Source organism: Ursus arctos, unplaced genomic scaffold (assembly GCF_023065955.2).
Source record: "Ursus arctos isolate Adak ecotype North America unplaced genomic scaffold, UrsArc2.0 scaffold_26, whole genome shotgun sequence".
NCBI lineage: Eukaryota > Metazoa > Chordata > Mammalia > Carnivora > Ursidae > Ursus > Ursus arctos.
Window position 1 is genome coordinate 40,456,199 of NW_026622941.1, and position 19,272 is coordinate 40,475,470.

Consider the following 19,272-nt stretch of genomic DNA (forward strand, 5'->3'; position numbering starts at 1 on the left):
CAGAGCCAAAGACTCAGGAGAGAAGCACTAATGGGCAAGGCCTGGGACACCATGGCTCTCCCCACCCCGTGTTAGAGGCAGCTTTGGTGGCAAGGTTCTAGTTTGTTCTAGGCACCCTTTGTAGGGAGCGGACAGTGAAGGAATGTAGCCAGGCAGACAACTAAGAGCATCACAAGGGATGCCTCTGTAACTCTGTGAGCCAATTCCTTACAAGAAATTACTATCAGACAGCAGAGCCCTGTTGCTGTCACAAAGTTCAGGGTTGTTTCCTAGAAGTCATTTTAGTGCAAGATTTCCAAATCTGCTTTTTTTTTTTTTTTTTTTTAAGATAGGTCTAGGGCTTGTGGCTAAACTCTATTTGGTGAGGCCTGCTCTGCAGAAGACTAAATTTATTGAACAAGAGAAGACAACTGTATACAGATGGCTGAGGTGAGGGCGGTACAGATTGTAACCTAACTATCAGCCTATGCCCATTCAGTACCTTTTTTTTTTTTTTAAAGATTTTATCTGAGAGAAAGCTCCCATGAGAGGGGGGGGGGGTAGTGGGAGAGGGAGAAGCAGGCTCCCTGATGAGGGCTTCGATCCCAGGACCCTGGATCATGAACCGAGCCAAAGGCAGCTGCTTTTTTTTTTTTTTATGTTTTTTTTTTTTTTAAGATGTTTGAGAGAGAGAGAGTGCGCGTGTATGAGCAGGGAGGAGGGGCAGAGGGAGAGGGAGAAGTAGGCTCCCCGCCAGGCAGAGAGCCTGCCATGGGGCCCAATTCCAGGACCCTGAGATCAGTCCTAGGATCAGGACCCAAGCCCAAGGCAGACGCTTAACCGACTGAGCCACCCAGGCATCCTGTCCCTTTTTTAATAAAGCCATTTCTTGTACCTCTAATGTCTAGTCCCAACTAGTAAGATACCCTCCCCTAATTTTTTTACCCCATGAGTACTTTTAAAAGACTCATTTGTTGCTTTAAACCTTTGAGGGCTCCTATAGCCTACCATCTAAAATGTAACTCTTCAACAAGACAAGACTCTTCTTCACTAAATGGTCCCAAGCCATCTGCTGCTTCTCGCCTCCCGCCACTCTGATCCAACTCCAGCAGCTTACAGTTCCCTGAAAGTGCCACATACTTTTTATATTAAAAAAATATTTGAAATGAATTATTCCAAATGTATTGAAAGCACCAAAAATAAAATATGATACCACTTACATCTCACTCACATCCTCCCCTCCCGAAGATAAAAACTATCCATCCTTCTCTATATGTTTCCACACTTTCACTATAGAAATACACTTAATATTATTTGGGGTTAAAAAAAAGTATGTTGATTGAATCAAATGGGACATTTTCTTTTGAAACTTGCCCTTTCCACTCAACATTGTTTTTGACATTTATTTATCCATTGTGCTAGTTAATTTTATGTGGCTACTGGACTGGGCCACTCAGTGCCTAGATAACTGGTTAAACAGAATTCCTGATGCATCTGGGAGGATGTTTCTGAATGCGATTAACATTTGAATCCATAGACTGAGTAAAGCCGGTTGCCCTTGACCAATTCATTGTCAGCTTGAATAAAACAAAAAGGCAGAGTCAGAGTCAGTCTCCACTCGTCTGTCTTTGAGCTGAGACACTGGCCTTCCTCTCCTTCTGACCGGGACCCTGGGCTCTCCCTGTTGTCAGGCCTTTGGAATCAGATTGGGACTACATCATCAGCTCTCCTGCTTCTCCAGCTTGCTGACTTCAGATCCTGGGACTTGCTTGCCTCCACAGTCAATGTGAGCCAGTTCCTTTTAACAAATCTTTTAAATTTATATATTTATATCCTATAGGTTCAGACTAGTACATCCATATTGACAAAAAACAAAAAACCCCAAACCCTTAGTTTTTAATTGCTCATCCAATTGCATGAGCAAATCAATTTATTCCATTCCTCTAGAGAGAGATCATTATCCTTGTATGTTTTCTCGGGCCCATCTGCTAGTTTCTCCAAGAGTAATTATTACTAATATTTAGCTTTACTAGTTTTTGTTAAGTTTTCCAAAGTGGTGTGAAGTGGTTTCTGTTAGTTTTCATTTACATATTATTGATTTCCAGTAAAGTAGAGCACCTTTTTAATTAATTTTTAAAAAATATTTATTTCAGAGAGACAGAGAATGCAAGCATGGGTGGGGGTGCTGAGCAGGGAGCCCAACTGGGGGCTCGATCCCAGGACCCTGGGATCATGACCTGAGCTGAAGACAGACACTTAACTGAGCCACCGAAGCGCCCTTTAATTATCCATTAGCCTAACCTTCCTCTAGAAATCGCCTATTCATATCCTTTGCTCCCTCCCCTGCCTTTGTCTTGCTATTGGCTTGTCTTTGTTGTTTCTGTAGTTATGTATATTCTGGATACTAGTATATTTTAGTTATATGTCTTGCAGGTTTGATTGAGATGGACTTTTAGAGCTTTTTTATCTGGGAGGTGGTGGTAGCGGTGTAAGAATCCCACGTGGGCCTGCATCATCACACCTGTCTCTCCAGAGCAGTGCCATGGGTAACTGCTCTGAGACCATTTTCATGCAAGTTGGAGGGGATTGGAGGAGGGGTCATGAAGTTTCCTAGACCACACAGGAAGTGTATATTTGAGTTCTCAAGTTCACATGGAGTGTGGGCCCAGAATTTGAGGACTCCTGACCCCACAAGCCCAAGCAAACTTCCTTGCTTCTTTCTTTTGCCAACTGGATGAATTTTTCATAGTTTCTCCCCTTTCACTAAGGTTGCGCTGTCTCAGGGTCCCAGTTTTAACTGGAGGTCTCATTTCCAGCTTCCTGCATGGTCTTGTCTCTTGTCAGCATTAAAACCCAAGTCCTTCAGTTATGTTCCCTTATCGCTCTCGTAATTCCATCAGATGTTTTACATTCTGCACTAGTTTTCAGTTCCTTTCATTGTGTCTTTGGTGTCTCCTTTCTTGGAAACTCAGTTATCCATTAAAAACAAACTTACAAACAAAACAAAACAAAACCTTTATCTACCATCTCTAGATGTTTATCTCAGGTTTTTAGCCTGCATTAAGCCGGAACTGATATCTTTCATATACTTTGACATCTCTTCTAAACATACCTTTCCATTCCTATTTTCCTGACAAAACTCTGTTCATCTTTAATGGCCAAGCTCCACTTTCAAGTTTTCTCCCACCTTGCCAAGAATAATTTAGAAAGTTCTTTTTGCACTGTAGTACTTTCCCCCCTTACTGAGGTTACACGAGCTCTTTGAGAGTAGAAACCAGATGTTGCTCATCTTTGTGTCCCCATCTTCTGCCACAGTGCCTATCATAAAGTAGACACTTAACAAATATTTTATTGAACTGAAAATATTTCCCTGCATGAATACTGGATATTCTGAAGTCTGAAGAATTTGGTTTACAATCGGCATACTGAATCACGTACTAACTAAACTCATGGGAGTCTTTTTAGGATTGCGATAACATGAAAGCTCATGATACATGATAAGCAATCTAAGATGTTGGTGGTTTTTGGGTTTTTTTTTTTTTAAAGTAATCTCTACACCCAATGGGGGCTTGAACTCATGACCCTGAGATCAAGAGTTGCATGTTCTACCGACCGAGCTAGCCAGGTGCTCTGGTGTGTGTAAGATTTTATTTATTTACTTGAGAGAGAGAGAGCAAGCAGGAGCAAGGGGAGGGACAGAGGGAGAGGGAAAGCAGACCCCGCATTGAGCAGGGAGCCCAATGAAGGGCTCCATCCCAGGACCCTGAGATCATGACCCCAGCCAAAGGCAGACGCTTAACTGACTGAGCCATCCCAACTGCCCCTATGTTTGTGTTTTTTAAGCAGTTTCTATGACTCAGTTTCCTCAATGTGGCAGTTAGAATTTTTCAAAGATGAATGTAACCGTATCTCCCATTGCACACGGTCCTGCAGTGAGCCTTGCTACTCCTCACGGAGGTGCTACAGCCTCTCTCACCCTCTCGAGTTGAGGTGTCCTCGTGACTACTTTGATCAGAACACAGTGGAAGTGATGTATGTCAGCTCTACAGGACGTTCTTCTTCTTTTTTTTAAGTAGGCTCCACACCCAGTGTGGAGCCCAGCACAGGGCTTGAACTCATGACCCTGAGATCGAGCCCTGAGCTGAGATCAAGAGTCGAGTGCTTGGGGCACCTGGATGGTGCAGTCAGTTGAGTGTCTGACTCTTGGTTTCGGGTGGGGTCACGATCTCAAGCTCGTGGGATGGAATCCCATGTTGAGCATGGAGCCTGCCTGAGACGCTCTCTCTTCCTCCTCCTCCTCCTCCTCCTCAAAAACAAAAGCGACGCTGGGTTTGACTCTTTATTAGCTCTGACCTCAGGCAAGTTAACTTCTTTTTGCTTCATTTTTATCAGATGTGAAGTGCCTAATGTAGTGCCTGGTGTGTAATGAAGAGCTACGTGTTATCGACTATTATTTTTATTATTATACCATTCAGTTGCATCTTTTGTCAGATTAACTGGGACAACTAACTCCAGATTTACAGAGCAGTTATTCAGATTTCAAAAGGCTTAAAACCCTACCTTTTAAAAGTATTTCATTCATATTTCACAATTACTAGTCTTTTCAACAATATGGCAAGTTGAGGAACTAAATGTAAGACTTCAGGCTAGCTCTGACCAAATAACTATGTAAGATTTTTCAGAAATAATTTTCACATGCCCCAAGGTAAGTCTTTTTAAAAGCCAGCCACTCAGGAGCGCCTCGGTGGCTCAGTCGGTTAAGCATCTGACTCTTGATTTCTGCTCAGGTCATGATCTTAGGGTTGTGGGATCGAGCCCTACGTTGGATCTGTCCTGGGGTGGAGCCTGCTTGAGATTCTCTCTCTCTCTTTCTCCTGCTGCCCCTAACCCTGCTCATGCATGCTCGCTTAAAAAAAAAAAAAAAAAAAGTCCAGCCACTCAGTAAGGTAACTTTAGCAGGGTCTATATCCCAATAATGTCAATGAACGCCAAGTGAGTACCTGATTCTTAGAACAGTAACCCGTTTCTTTCAATTTTCATCCATCTCCCTGACAATGAAGCATTTCATAAGCCTTGATGTACACAAGAACATCTGGAAATATTTTGATAATCTGAATATTCACTAAATGGAAAACTATCCTGAGATGAATACTACCACTGGTAATTTTGCAAAGACCTCAACTACAGAAAAGTCTGAATTAGGAAGACTGTTTTCCATGGCTAAAAGGAAACAGAACTAAAAGAGAAAACATCTCAAGACTCATTTATCACAATCTTTTAAGGGTTAAGTGGTAGCCTCTGTATGAGAAATGGAGGTATCTCACTAAAAGTGTCTTCGACCAAATCCTTTGTTGGTTTGGTGAGATACATACTTTTATCTGCTCAGTATTTTTTGTGACTACTATGCATGTTTATTTTTTCTTAACACATAAAGCCATAAAACATAGGCACTCTTTCCCCAGCATGCACAGAAAGGAACAACTGGGTGTCTAAGAACCTTCAGAATCAGACCTGAAAATTTTCTTACTTAGCTTATGGATTCAGGGAATTGGGGACAGAGTCACTAAAGAGGTTGAGACAGGAGAGGAGGGTTGAAGCACTTTTAATCACAGAAGAGTAAACAATAGTATAAACCGTTAACGGCTCACTCAGTGGCTATTGTCCTCCTCCAGCCCTCCGTGCACCCTCTGCCACCCCCTCCTCCCTGCGTACCATTTAGTAAAGAGCAGGGCATCAGCGGCTGTCCCTGTGACTACCAGGTGGTAGGAAGGGAATCTTAGCTAGGGGCCACAAACATCTTGGGCATCCCGTCCACAGCTGTCTGTTTCTGTACACCTTCATGTGAAAGATTCCAGCTCCAAGGAACAACAGTGCAGGAACCTGGAGCGGAACTTTACGGTTCCGTTCAGATGGCCAGAGCTTCGACAGCCATGGACAACGAGGGAGGGGACAGTCCAGAGCCAGCATTATCCAAGATGCAGCCAAATCTGGGATTGAGGTGGGTTCAAAGGGGGCACAAGGCCTAGTGGCTCCTGTCTAGAACTGTGCCCCAACCCAGGCAATGAAACGCGTGCACATGCACAACGCATATGCACACACACATACACATGCATGGTGTGCGAGCGCGCACACACACAGACACACACACAGACACACATAGACACACACACAGCAAATAACATTACTGAAAGAACCTGGAGGCTATTAAATACAAAATGGCAGAGTTTTTTTTTTTTTAAAAAAGTGAAAATATTTGCTTCTTTGATTCTCCTCAGTGCCCTGCAGACCCCCTAGTCACATGCGTGTAGATGTGGGGAGGCCCAAGAGGAGCAGGTGGCCAGTGGCCCTACGAGTCCGTGTGTGCTGTAGTCCCCACACCAACCACCTTACTCTTCAGCCCAGTAGCTGCTTCCCATGTGACCATTCACCCGATTGGCGCCATTGCTGGAGCTGCTGCCACAGGCGCTTCTTGTGTTGGTAGCCACATCTTCTTCCTCTGAGCTGCTTTCCACATCACTGCGGTCATCCTTAGACACCTGGGTGGGATGGGGCCAAGGGAGGAAAGGTGAGGACAGAACTTGTCTGCTATTGTAAGACAAACTTCAGTCCACAGAGCCCATGTTTGGGCACTGCTCCCACCGTGGCCTACTTTCTGGTGGCACCTGACTCAATATGCTATCTGGGCCATGGCTAGAGCTGTCAATATCCTTTGCCTCTTTCTGTTTCTCTCTCCTCATCTTTGTTCCCTGTGGAACAAGAAGCTGTGTTGGTGAGGGTGTGTCTCTCAAGACCAGCCCGACAGAGCTGAAATCATTCACTGAGTCCGGGTGTAGGTCTGAGGGAAACTCCAGACACGCCTTCTCCTCTCCTACCTCAAACACTAGAAGAGAACAGTACAAATGACACAGCTAGCTTTCCTCATTGCTTCTATCTTCTGGTGGTGGTGGCCACTGGAGTTACTCATATTGGTCATCCTGACTTTTGTTTATCCCCAGAGCTGATCCATAACTGGGCCTTTTCTGGTAGTTCTACTCTTCCTGGACTCAGAGCCTGATGACACCAAAGGGTTTCCAGTTCTCTATCATGGACCATAAAAAGTAAAGGAGAGAAACCCAGTGAGACCTGCCAGACTTCTGACTTCCAGAACTGAAGGATAATCAATGTGGGATTTTTTAATTTGTATTTTTTAAAGTAAGCTCTGCACCCAGCGTGGGGCTTGAATTCAGGACCCTGAGATTAAGAGCCGTGTGCTCTACCAACAGCCAGGCAGGTGCCCTTCAATGTGTTTTGTTAAAAAAAGACAGTGAAAGAGGCAAGGGGGTGAGAAGGGAACAGAGCTACAAATGCTGTTGCCAAGGAGTGGGGCACTTGCTTTGGTTAGCTCTAAGACTGGTTTATTGCAGCTGTTGACCTCTGAACCCAGGCAAATGATTATCTGACCTTCTGGAAATTTTTGCCAGAGGGCAAAGTCTATCTAGATTTGAGGTAAAAGGAGGCTCAAAAAGGGGGAAAAAATAAGAGTAGACTCAACTCTTGCCTCCATTTAGGAAAAAGAATCTGGCAGCTTGAGCTCCAGTCAACAATGGCCCCACAGGGTCAGGAGAGAGGCATGCTTGGAGACAACATGGGGAACAGGAAGGAAAGCAGGAAGGAAGAGAGACACGTTCGGACAGACATGCTTTACTGAACACTAGAAGCACAGATACACTTACATGCAAGAGATGAAACTGTCCAGCTCCCACCAGGCATAGAGAAAAAGAAGGAGATGAGAAAAGAGTGGAGAGTACAGAGTCTGGGTCTAATCCTTCCTGGATAGGTCACCTGGTCAGGAAAGAAAAGCAGGGGAGAAGAGAGATGTCCAGTAGCCCAGAAGCTACAGCAGGATGCATAGGCACGCCGAGCAAGTTCCAAAACCAGTTGCAGCCGTAAGGAACAGGGACACAACAGATCATATACGCCTGGTACATTCCATCCCTCTGTCCTGGACTGTGTCTCCTCTGGCAGAGCCCCTACCCCTTGGTACTCTGTACTGCTGAAGGCCGGATCCCGAGCCCAGGGGCAAATCCCAGCCCGACTCCTTCAGAACTTGTACACTTCAGCTATGAGTTTGATCATCAAATGACCCCTTTCTTTGTATTTTTGGGCTCTTGGTATAAGGTGGGTATTTGAAACCCTAAATATCTATCTCATTTAGGATCACCGCCTCATGCAACAGTGGGATGAGGCCAGTATGTAGCCCCATATCTTGAAAATCACAGTGTGGTCATCTTGGGGTGGCTTATGAACTACCATGCCATTCTTAGGCAATCGAACATTGCTGCTTTTATACAGCTTATAGTTTAGAGCTCTGCATACGATTTCCTTTGGAAAAAGGTTTCTATGCTAAAAACCAAAAATACAAAATGCACTGAAGTAGGTAGGTAAGGTGTAGGAAATAGTTGAGGTCATCTCGAAACGTACTACTGTTCATTATTTAACCATAGGCATTCCTAAGGGACAGGAAGAAGGCAGATCCTTCCTCCTGCATCTATGTCTTTTTTTTTTTTTTCCTCCTAAGTAATCTTAATCTCCACACCCAATGTGGGGCCTCAGCTCACGACACAGAGATCAAGAGTCACGTGCGCTACGGACTGAGCCAGCAAGGTGCCCCTGTAAGTCATGTCTTAACAGCCAAAACGCTTAGAGAAAAGGTGAAAACTCTGGAGTCCTAAGCTTTCTGCTGGGTCTGCTTGAGTAGCTGCGGCTCACTAAGCTAGACAGAGAAGCGCTACTGAGTAATAATCTATCTTGCTACCCAGCCCCAAAGAAAGAAGCCATCTTTCGTCCTCACCTTTCCTCGGATCAAGGCTTTGAAAGCAATTCGCACAATTAGGTAGGACCAGATGACATGTAGAACCTGCAGGATCAGGAGAAGGCCATTGAAGAGCCACCAGGAGGGATAAGGCCCGATTATCTCCCAACTCTCAAAGAAGGTCGTGTTCAGAATCCTAGAAGAGGAGGCCAGTGGTGAGATTCTAGTTTCAAAGCCAGGGAGGTAGGAATGAAGCTCAGTTCTCCAGGAAACAGAACCCATTATGTTTTCTCTCTATACATTCTAATAGTTGAAATGCCAGGGATATTCATCCACAGTGAGAAAAGATAAAGAAAGGGGGCCTACGAAGTTTTCTATCTTACGGGGCAGGGAAAGATATGTAAATCTCAGGAACTGATGGATTAAGTCCCATCATTAATCATTTCAAATATAAGGAGTTTCACAAAACCGGGGCAGCGATTTTAATCATAACCCTAGTCATTTCTCCTCAGGCACAGATAGGACAGCTGGTAGTTGATTCCCTCAGACTAAGGAGAATCTTCAACCTACAGTCATTGGCTTTGTACAGAAAGCAGTGAGTGTAGAAGTGAGTGGTGTGTGTGTTGGTTATGGTGGAGGAGGGTATAAGAACAAGAAAAGAAGAAGAACCTAAGAATTTTGCAATCAGCACAAAAGAAAGCAAAGGAATTATTTAGGCGTAAAAGGAGGGCTGTTCCTCAGAGAGGAGTCTGGAAAGCCATAGCCAAGTGAGTTGGATGTTCTCAGTCTGGATCACACCTTCCTAGAAATACTGTGCAAAGGAAGTAAGGCCCCTGAGAGTCCGTAAGGAGTCGGTCAGGTTAGGCCCAGGATGAGGCAGGGCAGTAGGGTTTTTCGTGGCCTGTTCTCTAAATTGGCAAAAGGCAACATTAGCTACATACTGACCACAGCCCCATGGTCCCAACACTTACCAGAATGGGTAGATTCCTAGACGAGTGACCACAAAAACAGCACTGAAGATCACAAAAAGGGTGTCACAGAGACGCTGGTATTTGGCATAATTGGCCAGTTTGGCTGCCTGGAGAAAGGAAGAGAAGAACTGAGTTGGGGGTAGGGTTAGAAAAAGAACTGAGTTGGGGAGAAAGCCAGTTCTCAGGAAGAAAAGGAGAGAAAGAGGAAAAATGAAGAAAGAGGGGTTGGGGGGATCTTACCTCCAGCAAGAAGTCTGAGGCATCATGTAAACACATGACCAGAGTTCCCACCCGCACCATGTTGTTGATGTAGGAGAAGGTGATGAGCCCAATGGTGGCCAAGTGATGCACAAACATGATGAGGAAGTCCTAGGATGCAATGGAAATAGAAGAGCCAGGTAACGGCAAGGCCTTAGAGATACTAGCCACCTCAGTGCCCTGCGCTGTTCTCTGAGGATCTTATCCCACGCCTTAGATAAGGTTCTGTTTTGTTTAAACTCTCCCTTATGGAGCACGCTAGCATTTGATCCAAAACTCTACACCAGTAGCTGACCCATAATCTATGTGAAAATAGCTTAAAGCATACAAAATAACAATTTTGTGTGGAAGGTGCAGAGTAAGTCGACAAAGTATGCTGAGCTGAAACTTGGAAATAATTTCCCAGGTGGTAATCAGACCTACAAGCAGTATGTTGAGATTCTAAGACTGTTTTGATGAGGGAAATTTCAACCAAAGGGACCTAACAGAAAAGATAGTTTTGTGGAGGGGCGAAGCTAAACTCCCAGCGTCCCAGGATCAAGCCCCGCATCAGGCTCCCTGCTCAGTGGAGAGCCTGGTTCTCCCCTCCCTCTGCTGCTCCCCCTGCTTGTGTGCTCTTTCCCTCTCTCTATCAAATAAATAAATAAATAAAATCTTTAAAAAAAAGTGTCAGAGAAATGCTAAATAATCTGTTAGCTGTAAGCACCTTCTGCTTTCAGATTTAAAGCTCTAATTTCCTCTTGATTCAAATGGCAAGGTTAAACTCGGAGAAATCTCTAAACACCTGTTATCAGACATGTCTAATAAATACTTCTCAGCCCACTGAGAGACAGAGGATGGGAGAAGGCAGGTGGATTTTCGTCAGAGAAACAAGGATGAGAAAGAAGTCTGTGCTTTCCACATAGATACAATGGTAGGTTGTAGTTCTTCAGCTGGGGATGGGTTCACAAGTATACATTCTAGTATGTTTTAAAACCCACATATATATTACAAACCCTTTTATATGCGTCATGTTTTAAAATAAATTTTTAATAAGGGGACCTGAGTCTCCTGACCATAGGAGAATCAAAGACATCTGACCTGAGTACTGAGCCTAATAACTAATAACCCAGATTAGTGTCAGTCCATTCCCATAAATGCTAACCCCCGTTTTCCTCACCAAAGATAATCATGAGTTAGTGACAGATTAAAGTCAGAGCTGCTGGAACCACATTATTTCAGGTGCATACCAATAAAAAGTGAAGATTCTACCCTTTCTGTCTGCTTTTAAAAAAGTTAAGTCATTTCTAACTTTGTCATTATGTGGGCAAGTCAACTCACTTCTCTGAATATTTGTTTCCTAAACGATAGCAAGAAAACAGTAAACTAAATCCTCCAAAACCCTTTCCAGTTGACGTTCTTTGAGTAGGTGGAGTTACCAAGAAGGGAGAACAAAAGAGAGCAAGGATCTCCAATGCAAAACAAAAGCCAGATCTTGCTTTTTTGAAAGCAGGCCTTTTCCTGGATGAGGCCTTGCCACCTCTAAGTTCTGACTAGTTTCCAGAACTTTATACATTAAGAACCTTAGAAAAAAATAAGGAAAAGGGTATGCTTTTTAGCTGGTTAACTGTTCTTATCTTGGGCTGCCCTGAATGCCTCAAATATACTTCATCATTAGTCAAGTCTCATTTCTGAGAACATTACCAAGAGCTAACAGTCTCATCAAACCTACTTTCTCCCTCTTTTGTGGTCTCAGTCAGGGCAGAGAATCCACAATAGCAGTAATGGTGGCTGCTAGAAAGGAGGAGGATGCAATAAATTATAGAGTTGAGGGAGCCAGTGTCCTTACCTTTCGTTTAATGTCTATAAACTGAGAAAACATAAGGGACCAATAAAAGGCCAGTTCCATGATATAATAGTAATAAAGCCCACTTGTGAGAGGCTGGAAGACAGAAAGTAGTAGTTAGAATACCAGCTAGTTAAAAATTCATTCCATCTCTGCAACTTTCTCTGTTTCAGAGGACCAATACCCAAAATTATTAGACATCCTTCCTCCCCATCATCTTCCAAGATCTATAACAGGTAACAGACTTTGGATTGGTGTGAATTATACCTCTTCCCTCTGCCCCTCCATATACACATTTTCAGCTCGCATCTTTAGAAATCAGATTAGGTGAATACATACAATAGCACAATCAAATTAGCGCGTCTAGAATTCTGGACAATTAGTGCCTTTCAAGGGATTTAAGATACTTGGGTCTTCTCTTCTTCTACCCTGTTAGCAGCCCCCTGACATTTTTCTAGTATAGATTAGAACCAAGATGCTTTTAAGGGGACTCCAAGTTCCCCTTGATTCAAAAAGGACACTGGAACCAGAAAGCATCTCATTAAGTGCCAGGAAGCTGCTTTTCTTTCCACCCCAATTAGGGTGAATATAATAAGGAATCTGGAACAAAAAGATGGATGGATTTCACTGTTATGGGGGCCCCAAAAATAGATACCCTAAATATATGACTCAAAGAGACTCAAGAATACCAAGAAAAGGTGCCATCTGCCCTGAGACGGCCCTGCCTACCGTACCTTCCATACATACATAAGGCCTCTGTCCTGAAAGGGCTCAGACCGTACCTGAAATGGATAGCTATGCCAGCACTGCCGGATGTCCCAGAACCAAGGTGACTAAGAGAAAACAGATAATCCCGGTCAGCCTTTAGGATTCAATCCTGGCTTACCTATAAATCCCTTTCTCTACGCTAGGAGCACAAGAGAGACAGGGAAGAAAAGGGAATCCTTCTTGACGGAATTTGTGGGTCCTTAAAGGGTCAATAAATGGCTAGGTTTTTCTTCTAGAACAAGGAAGTGTTATTACAAATAGAAAAACCATACTTTGAGGTAAATAAGAGCAGGGAGAGCTCTAGGATAGTTTTTGGAAGTATCAACATAGATATAGGAAATAGGGATGCAGGAAAACAATGATTCCATTTGACAACCGAGACAGATCTCCATGCCAAAGATTCAAAAGTCAAAAATAATTATCTCTAATGGAGTTTCAATGATGTCCTTTAAAGAATTTGTCTATTTCATCTAAGTTGAATTTATTAATATTAAATTGTTCATAACATTGTCTTTATCCTTTCAACATCAACAGCATCTATAGTGAGAGCCCCTTTTTCTCCCTGACATCAATCATTTGTTTTCTCATTTGTTTTCTTTTTTTTTCCTAGGGGCTTAACAGTTAATTAAACCGTAAAAAGAACAAACTTTTGGCTTTATCAATTTTCTCTTTGTTTAATGCCTACTTCATTAATTTTTTAAAATTATTTTTTAAAATTTAAATTCAATTAACTAACACATATATTATTTGTTACAGGGGTACAGGTCTGTGATATTTCATTAATTTTTTACTTTTTTTTGGTTCTTTCTTTCCTTTAACTTACTTTGAGGTTACTTTGCTCTTCTTTCTCCAGATCTTAAAAGCGTCTATCATTAATTTTAAAGCTTTCTTCTTTTCTAATATAAACATTTGAAGCTATAAATTTCCCTCTAAGCACTCTTTAGCTGCATCCCACAAGTTTTGGTATGCTGGGTTTTCAGCATCATTCAATTAAGTATTTTCTAACTTCCCTTGTGATTTCTTGTTTGATCCATGGGTCATTTAGAAGAGTTTAACTTGCAAATATTTTCTAGATATCTTATTATTATTGATTTTTAACTTAATTCCATTATGGTCAGAGAACATAATTTGTAAGATTTCAAAATTTTAATATTTACTGAGACTTATTTTATGGCCTAGTATATGGTCTGTCTTAATTCATGTTTCATGTGTACTTTAAAATTATATATACTTTTCAGCTGTTGGCATAGTGTTCTATAAATGTCAGGTCAAATTGGTTGACTGTGTTGTACAAATCTATATCCTTAGTAATTTTTTGTCTAGTGATTTAGTCAATTACTGAAAAAAGAGTATTAAAATCACCAACCATGGTGTGTATTTGTCTATTCCATTCCTTCAGTTCTGCCTCTTTTTACTTCATGTGTTTTGAAGCCTCAATTATAACATTTAGAGGAAAACAGTGTGGTACAGTGAAAAACAAAACAAAAAAAAAAACAACAAAAAAAACCAACCACCATGGAATCAAGAATCAAAAAGCCTGAAATTCTTCATCTCTGATAATTAACTGAAAAGCAGGAATAATACCTGTTTCATACACTTTTAAAGGGTTAAAGGGTTATAGAATTTTTGTCAAATGCTTTATAAACCATCACAGACTATGCTGATTTAATCAATACTATATCATTATACTACGCTATTACAATTATTATTATCTCCCCTAAGAAAGGGGAGAAACAGTAAAGTTAGGAAGTTACTTAAGTCAGACACCAGACAGAAGACCATCTATTTAGCATATAAACCTGGGCTGTAGGCATTATAGAAAAAATAAAAGGGGAGGAGGAAAATGAAGAACTAATGGTATTTAACTTTTATCTCTAGAGATGTAGGCATAATTAGAATCCAACAGAGGACCAGAGAGAGTTTTGACTTACCGACCAGAGAAATTTAATTCCGTAGCAGAATATACATAAATAGAAAGTGAATCTCCACCTGGGTGGGCAAACAACAGAGGTTAGATGAATAGTCACTCAAGAAAGTCTTTAAGGAAGTCAAGACAGACTTGGAGATAAGGCAATTACCGCTGAGAAATAAGATAAGCTCTTATCTTATCTTATCAGGGGCACCTGGCTGGCTCAGTCAGTAGAGCATGCCAACTCTTGATCTCAGGATTTTAAGTTTGAGTGCCACACTGGGTATAGAATTTACTTTAAAAATAATAATAAAAAATAAATAAAATCTTAAAAAAAAAAAAAAGATAATTTGTCCCCAGAATAGGGACAAATACTGTTACCTAAAAAGCCAAAATGACAGAGACATCTTCCAGCTCTGCTTAAAAGAGTTCCACAAGTGTATACTGGCTTTAATCAACTTTTCTTCCATACACTCCCTAATGATAGTGCCTAATATTTTTTTTTGCATGACAATGATAAATTGTGTTCTGTGTCCAGAGGATAATTAGTAAAATAACCCAGTGAAATGAAGTATAGTATGTCCAGAAAAGGGATGCATCCCACCAAAATGTCAATTTAGAGCAAGCTGGTACTATCTCTACCAAGGCGTGCAAGGGTGTGCCTCTCTACCCACACTGAGGGCAGTTATAGGAAGGCACTCCCAATCTATTTGGGAAAAGGGAACAAAATGGAACTATAAAATGTAGCTCAGTGGCAAGCATGTTTAAGACACTAAGAGTGACCAGTCTTCCAGTTCTCTTCTTTCCTGCCTATAATAAATTGAGTTAGCCCTCTACATCCATAGACTATGGAACTACCAAAAGAAAACCTCAGTCCAGTCACACCCTACCTTTCACCTCACTCCCCACCTCCCTATGCACACCTACATGCTTTCACAGAACTTTGTGAGGGTCGGAGGCTTGTCCTGATTCCTCCGATGACGAAACCAGCATTGGATCTTTCGGACATCCCAGTCCAGTTGCTTTGACAGGCCCTCCAGCCTCTTCTCATCAGGATACTGTAGATGTATGACCAGAGTCAGAACGTCCCTTTTTCTTCAACACTCTCATTTAAATCCCTTTAACTAGCAGAGTGGCAAGGGGAGGGGATAACTACAGCAATTTAAGGGATGTTTATCTTTCTAGGTTTCATCCCAAAGCTCATTTTTAGTAAGAAGTCCTATTTCACATAATCAAAAGAGCTTTACCTTTATACACATCCTTGTTTGGTCTTGTCCCTCCAGCCCAAGCTGAGTGAAAATAGCTATTAAAAACCCAGACGGCAAAGGCTATTGGTACCCTCCCTATCTTGATTAGGCAACTAGATAATGACAGAAGCTGGAACAGGGAAAACCAAAATCAAGGTATGATGTGTGTCTGGGGAAGGCAGGGTTCTGGCGGCTACTAGGTCTAAAATTCAAATGTAAACTTCACTTATTTAAGGGATCCTGACCCAAAGGTATTTCCCTGAGGGGATAAGGCTCTCCTTATAGTTACATGGACTACCCATCCTATCCCTACCCTTGATGATACCAGCTTTCTACCCTCCCCCGCCCTGTGGAGCAACCCCTCACATGAATCTTCCTCTTTCTTTGCCCACTTACCTTGGTAATAGATAAGAACACCTTTTCAAGAATGGCATTGGGATAAGGACCACTATCCTGGATGCCAACATGGAGTGCACAGGGTTTGGCAATAAACCTGTAACGAGAAAAATCCAAAGCCAATTCTAAATATGGTTTGCTAAGCATGAGGAAAATATCCTGATTAGGGGACTGATGGGAGACAAAAGGGAAAACACTTGGCTGGGAACTAGGACTTTTTGATTTTGTCCTGGATTCTGCCATTGACTGACGTGAGAAGTGACCTGTTTAAGAAATATTAGGATGTAAGTTCTCTTTCCATTTTTTTAAAAGATTTTATTTATTTATTTGACAGAGAGAGAGAAACAGCCAGCGAGAGAGGGAACACAAGCAGGGGGAATGGGAGAGGAAGAAGCAGGCTCCCAGTGGAGGAGCCTGATGTGAGGCTCAATCCCAGAACTCTGGGATCACGCCCTGAGCCAAAGGCAGACGCTTAACGACTAAGCCACCCAGGCTCCCCTCTTTCCATTTTTTCCCTGGCTTCCCTAATCACATTTTGAGTTTTAGAGTCAGAAAGACTCTAAACCTATCATTTTATCTACCAGTCTACCACTTATTGCCCGTAGGAACTTGGGCAATTTACTTAACCTCTATAAGTCTGTTTTTTTTCATCTATAAAATGAAGATAATATCAACATCCTCACTACTCAATACAAGGGCCACAGACCAAAAGCATTACTGGTTTTTCCTGCAAGCCTTTTGGAAATGCAGAATCTCAAACCCCATTCCAGACCTGCACAATCAGAATCTGCATTAACAGGATACTCTGGTGATCTTCATATGCCCATTAAAATGTTAGAAGCACTGGTCTACTTCACAAAAACTTTGTAGCTATTCAATGAGAAAATGTATTAAGAAGACCACGGCACAGGGGCGCCTGGGTGGCTCAGTCGGTGAAGCGTCTGCCTTCGGCTCAGGTCGTGATCCCAGGGTCCTGGGATCGAGTCCCACATCTGGCTCCCTGCTCTGCGGAGAGCCTGCTTCTCCCTCTGCCTCTGCCTCTCTCTCTCTCTGTCTCTCATGAATAAATAAATAAAATCTTAAAAAAAAAAAAAAAGAAAGAAGACCATGGCACAAACAAGATGCTTAATAAATGGTAGTTTTCCTTACACCAAAAGATCAAGATCTTGGGGCGCCTGGGTGGCACAGCGGTTAAGCGTCTGCCTTCGGCTCAGGGCGTGATCCCGGCGTTCTGGGATCGAGCCCCACATCAGGCTCTTCCACTATGAGCCTGCTTCTTCCTCTCCCACTGCCCCTGCTTGTGTTCCCTCTCTCGCTGGCTGTCTCTATCTCTGTCAAATAAATAAATAAAATCTTAAAAAAAAAAAAAAAAAGATCAAGATCTTAACCAGAGGGCCCAGTGGAACTGAGACTGAGCTCTTCCTAAATACAAATATCCTAGGTCTTGGTCACCTTCCTGGCTAATCAAAAGATTATGTAAATACTTAGAACCTTCAGTAGCCTGGAAGAAAAGTAATTAGGAAGGGTGAGAAATAAATTACGTATTAGTGTTCAGTTCTATTCCCAAAGCTACCACTAATAAGTCATATAAACAGTCAAGTCACTTAACTCTTGGGTCTTGGTTTCATCATCTAGAAGAAGTAATGAGATGATTCCTAAGATTTTTTCCTATATCTGTGATTCCATGGTGTTATTATTGATTGTAATTAGTTTATAACTTGTAGATCTTTGAAAATTAAGGAACTGTTCTTTGATTCTTCAAGAAAGATCTCTCTTGGAGCACCTGGCTGGCACAGTTGGTAGAGCACGTGACTCTTTTTTTTTTTTTTTAAAGATTTTATTTATTTATTTGACAGAGAGAAAGACAGCCAGCGAGAGGGAAGACAAGCAGGGAGAGTGGGAGAGGAAGAAGCAGGCTCCCAGCGGAGGAGCCTGATATGGGGCTCTATCCCAGGACTCTGGGATCACGCCCTGTGCCGAAGGCAGACGCTTAACGACTGAGCCACCCAGGCGCCCCGAGCACGTGACTCTTGACTCAAGATTATGAGTTCAGGCCCCATGTTAGGCACAGTTCACTCTAAAAACAAAAAGAATCTAGGAAAAAAAAAAAGAGGGGCGTCTCAGTGGGTTGGTCAAGCATCCACGTTGGGCTCCACACTGGGCATGGAGCCTACTGAAAGAAAGAGAGAGAGAGAGAGAGAGAGAAAGAGAGAGATCTCTCTTCTCCACAACCACAAATTTCTGTGAGCATCAGCTCTAGGAAAAGCTCCATGTAGTCGCTTTCAGTATAAGTCAAAACCAGTTTTAGTATCTTAAGGAGTCCCCAGATGGAACTGTGACTGGGAGGCAAAAGATGGAGTGCTCTTGACCTATTTTCTTGATCTGCATTTGAATCCAGAATTTATCTCTAAGGGAGGGACTGAGAATAAGAAACGTTATTATCTTCCTCTGTGAAAACTTCTTTTGCCCTTATCACCAAAGTTCCTGAGCCATGGAGAAATATTTATTCAGAACACAAAGTTAGCCACATCTGTAACCTGTTCTCTCCTCTTTCACACAGGTGGTGCAAAAGTTTCAAAGGCCAACACTAGTAGATACTTTAATTTGTATTTCTTGGTATATTATTCTGTGTACAAATATTTTAGCACCCCACTCATGTTTAAACTCCTTATGAACACAGAATATACAGGGAATACTGTTTTTGTATTTACCAAGGTTCTGTGTCTGTGCTCAGTAGATGCTCAGTAACTGACAAATGACAGATCTTGCAAATCCTACCCTCGCTCTGTTGGAACTCGGTTGGCACCCAGGATTGATCAGCATCCAGAGGAGTAATTAAGTCAGTCATTCTTTGCTTTTGAGTTTGGGCTATTTGAGAGATAAAAGCACTGTCTTCTCTCATCTACATTAATTATATGAAGAGATACATCCAATAACAAAAACAGCCTTTCCAATTCCTACTCTTTTTTTTTTTTTTAAAGATTTTATTTATTTATTTGACAGAGATAGAGACAGCCAGCGAGAGAGGGAACACAGCAGGGGGAGTGGGAGAGGAAGAAGCAGGCTCATAGCGGAGGAGCCTGATGTGGGACTCGATCCCATAACGCCAGGATCACGCTCTGAGCCGA

At 42.3% G+C, this 19,272-nt stretch overlaps 1 protein-coding gene across 6 annotated transcripts in view; it reads right to left on the reverse strand.

Moving 5' to 3' along the window:
* Positions 1-5,565: 5,565 nt before the first annotated feature.
* CERS5 (ceramide synthase 5) overlaps positions 5,566-19,272 on the reverse strand; it is a 29,291-nt gene continuing 15,584 nt past the window's right edge. For 3 of the 6 annotated variants that reach the window (XM_044385476.3, XM_048216780.2, XM_057318863.1), the window contains exons 2-11: positions 16,145-16,241; positions 15,429-15,559; positions 14,524-14,581; positions 12,607-12,657; positions 11,828-11,920; positions 9,982-10,110; positions 9,742-9,848; positions 8,810-8,966; positions 7,692-7,800; positions 5,566-6,515 (exon numbers count right to left, since the gene is read on the reverse strand). In XM_044385476.3, coding sequence (XP_044241411.1) covers positions 6,508-6,515; positions 7,692-7,800; positions 8,810-8,966; positions 9,742-9,848; positions 9,982-10,110; positions 11,828-11,920; positions 12,607-12,657; positions 14,524-14,581; positions 15,429-15,559; positions 16,145-16,241 — 940 coding nt within the window. In that variant the 3' untranslated portion in view covers positions 5,566-6,507. The remainder of the gene's footprint in view (positions 6,516-7,691; positions 7,801-8,809; positions 8,967-9,741; positions 9,849-9,981; positions 10,111-11,827; positions 11,921-12,606; positions 12,658-14,523; positions 14,582-15,428; positions 15,560-16,144; positions 16,242-19,272) is intronic. The other 3 variants (XM_026501901.4, XM_057318862.1, XM_026501902.4) reach the window with 2 other exon arrangements.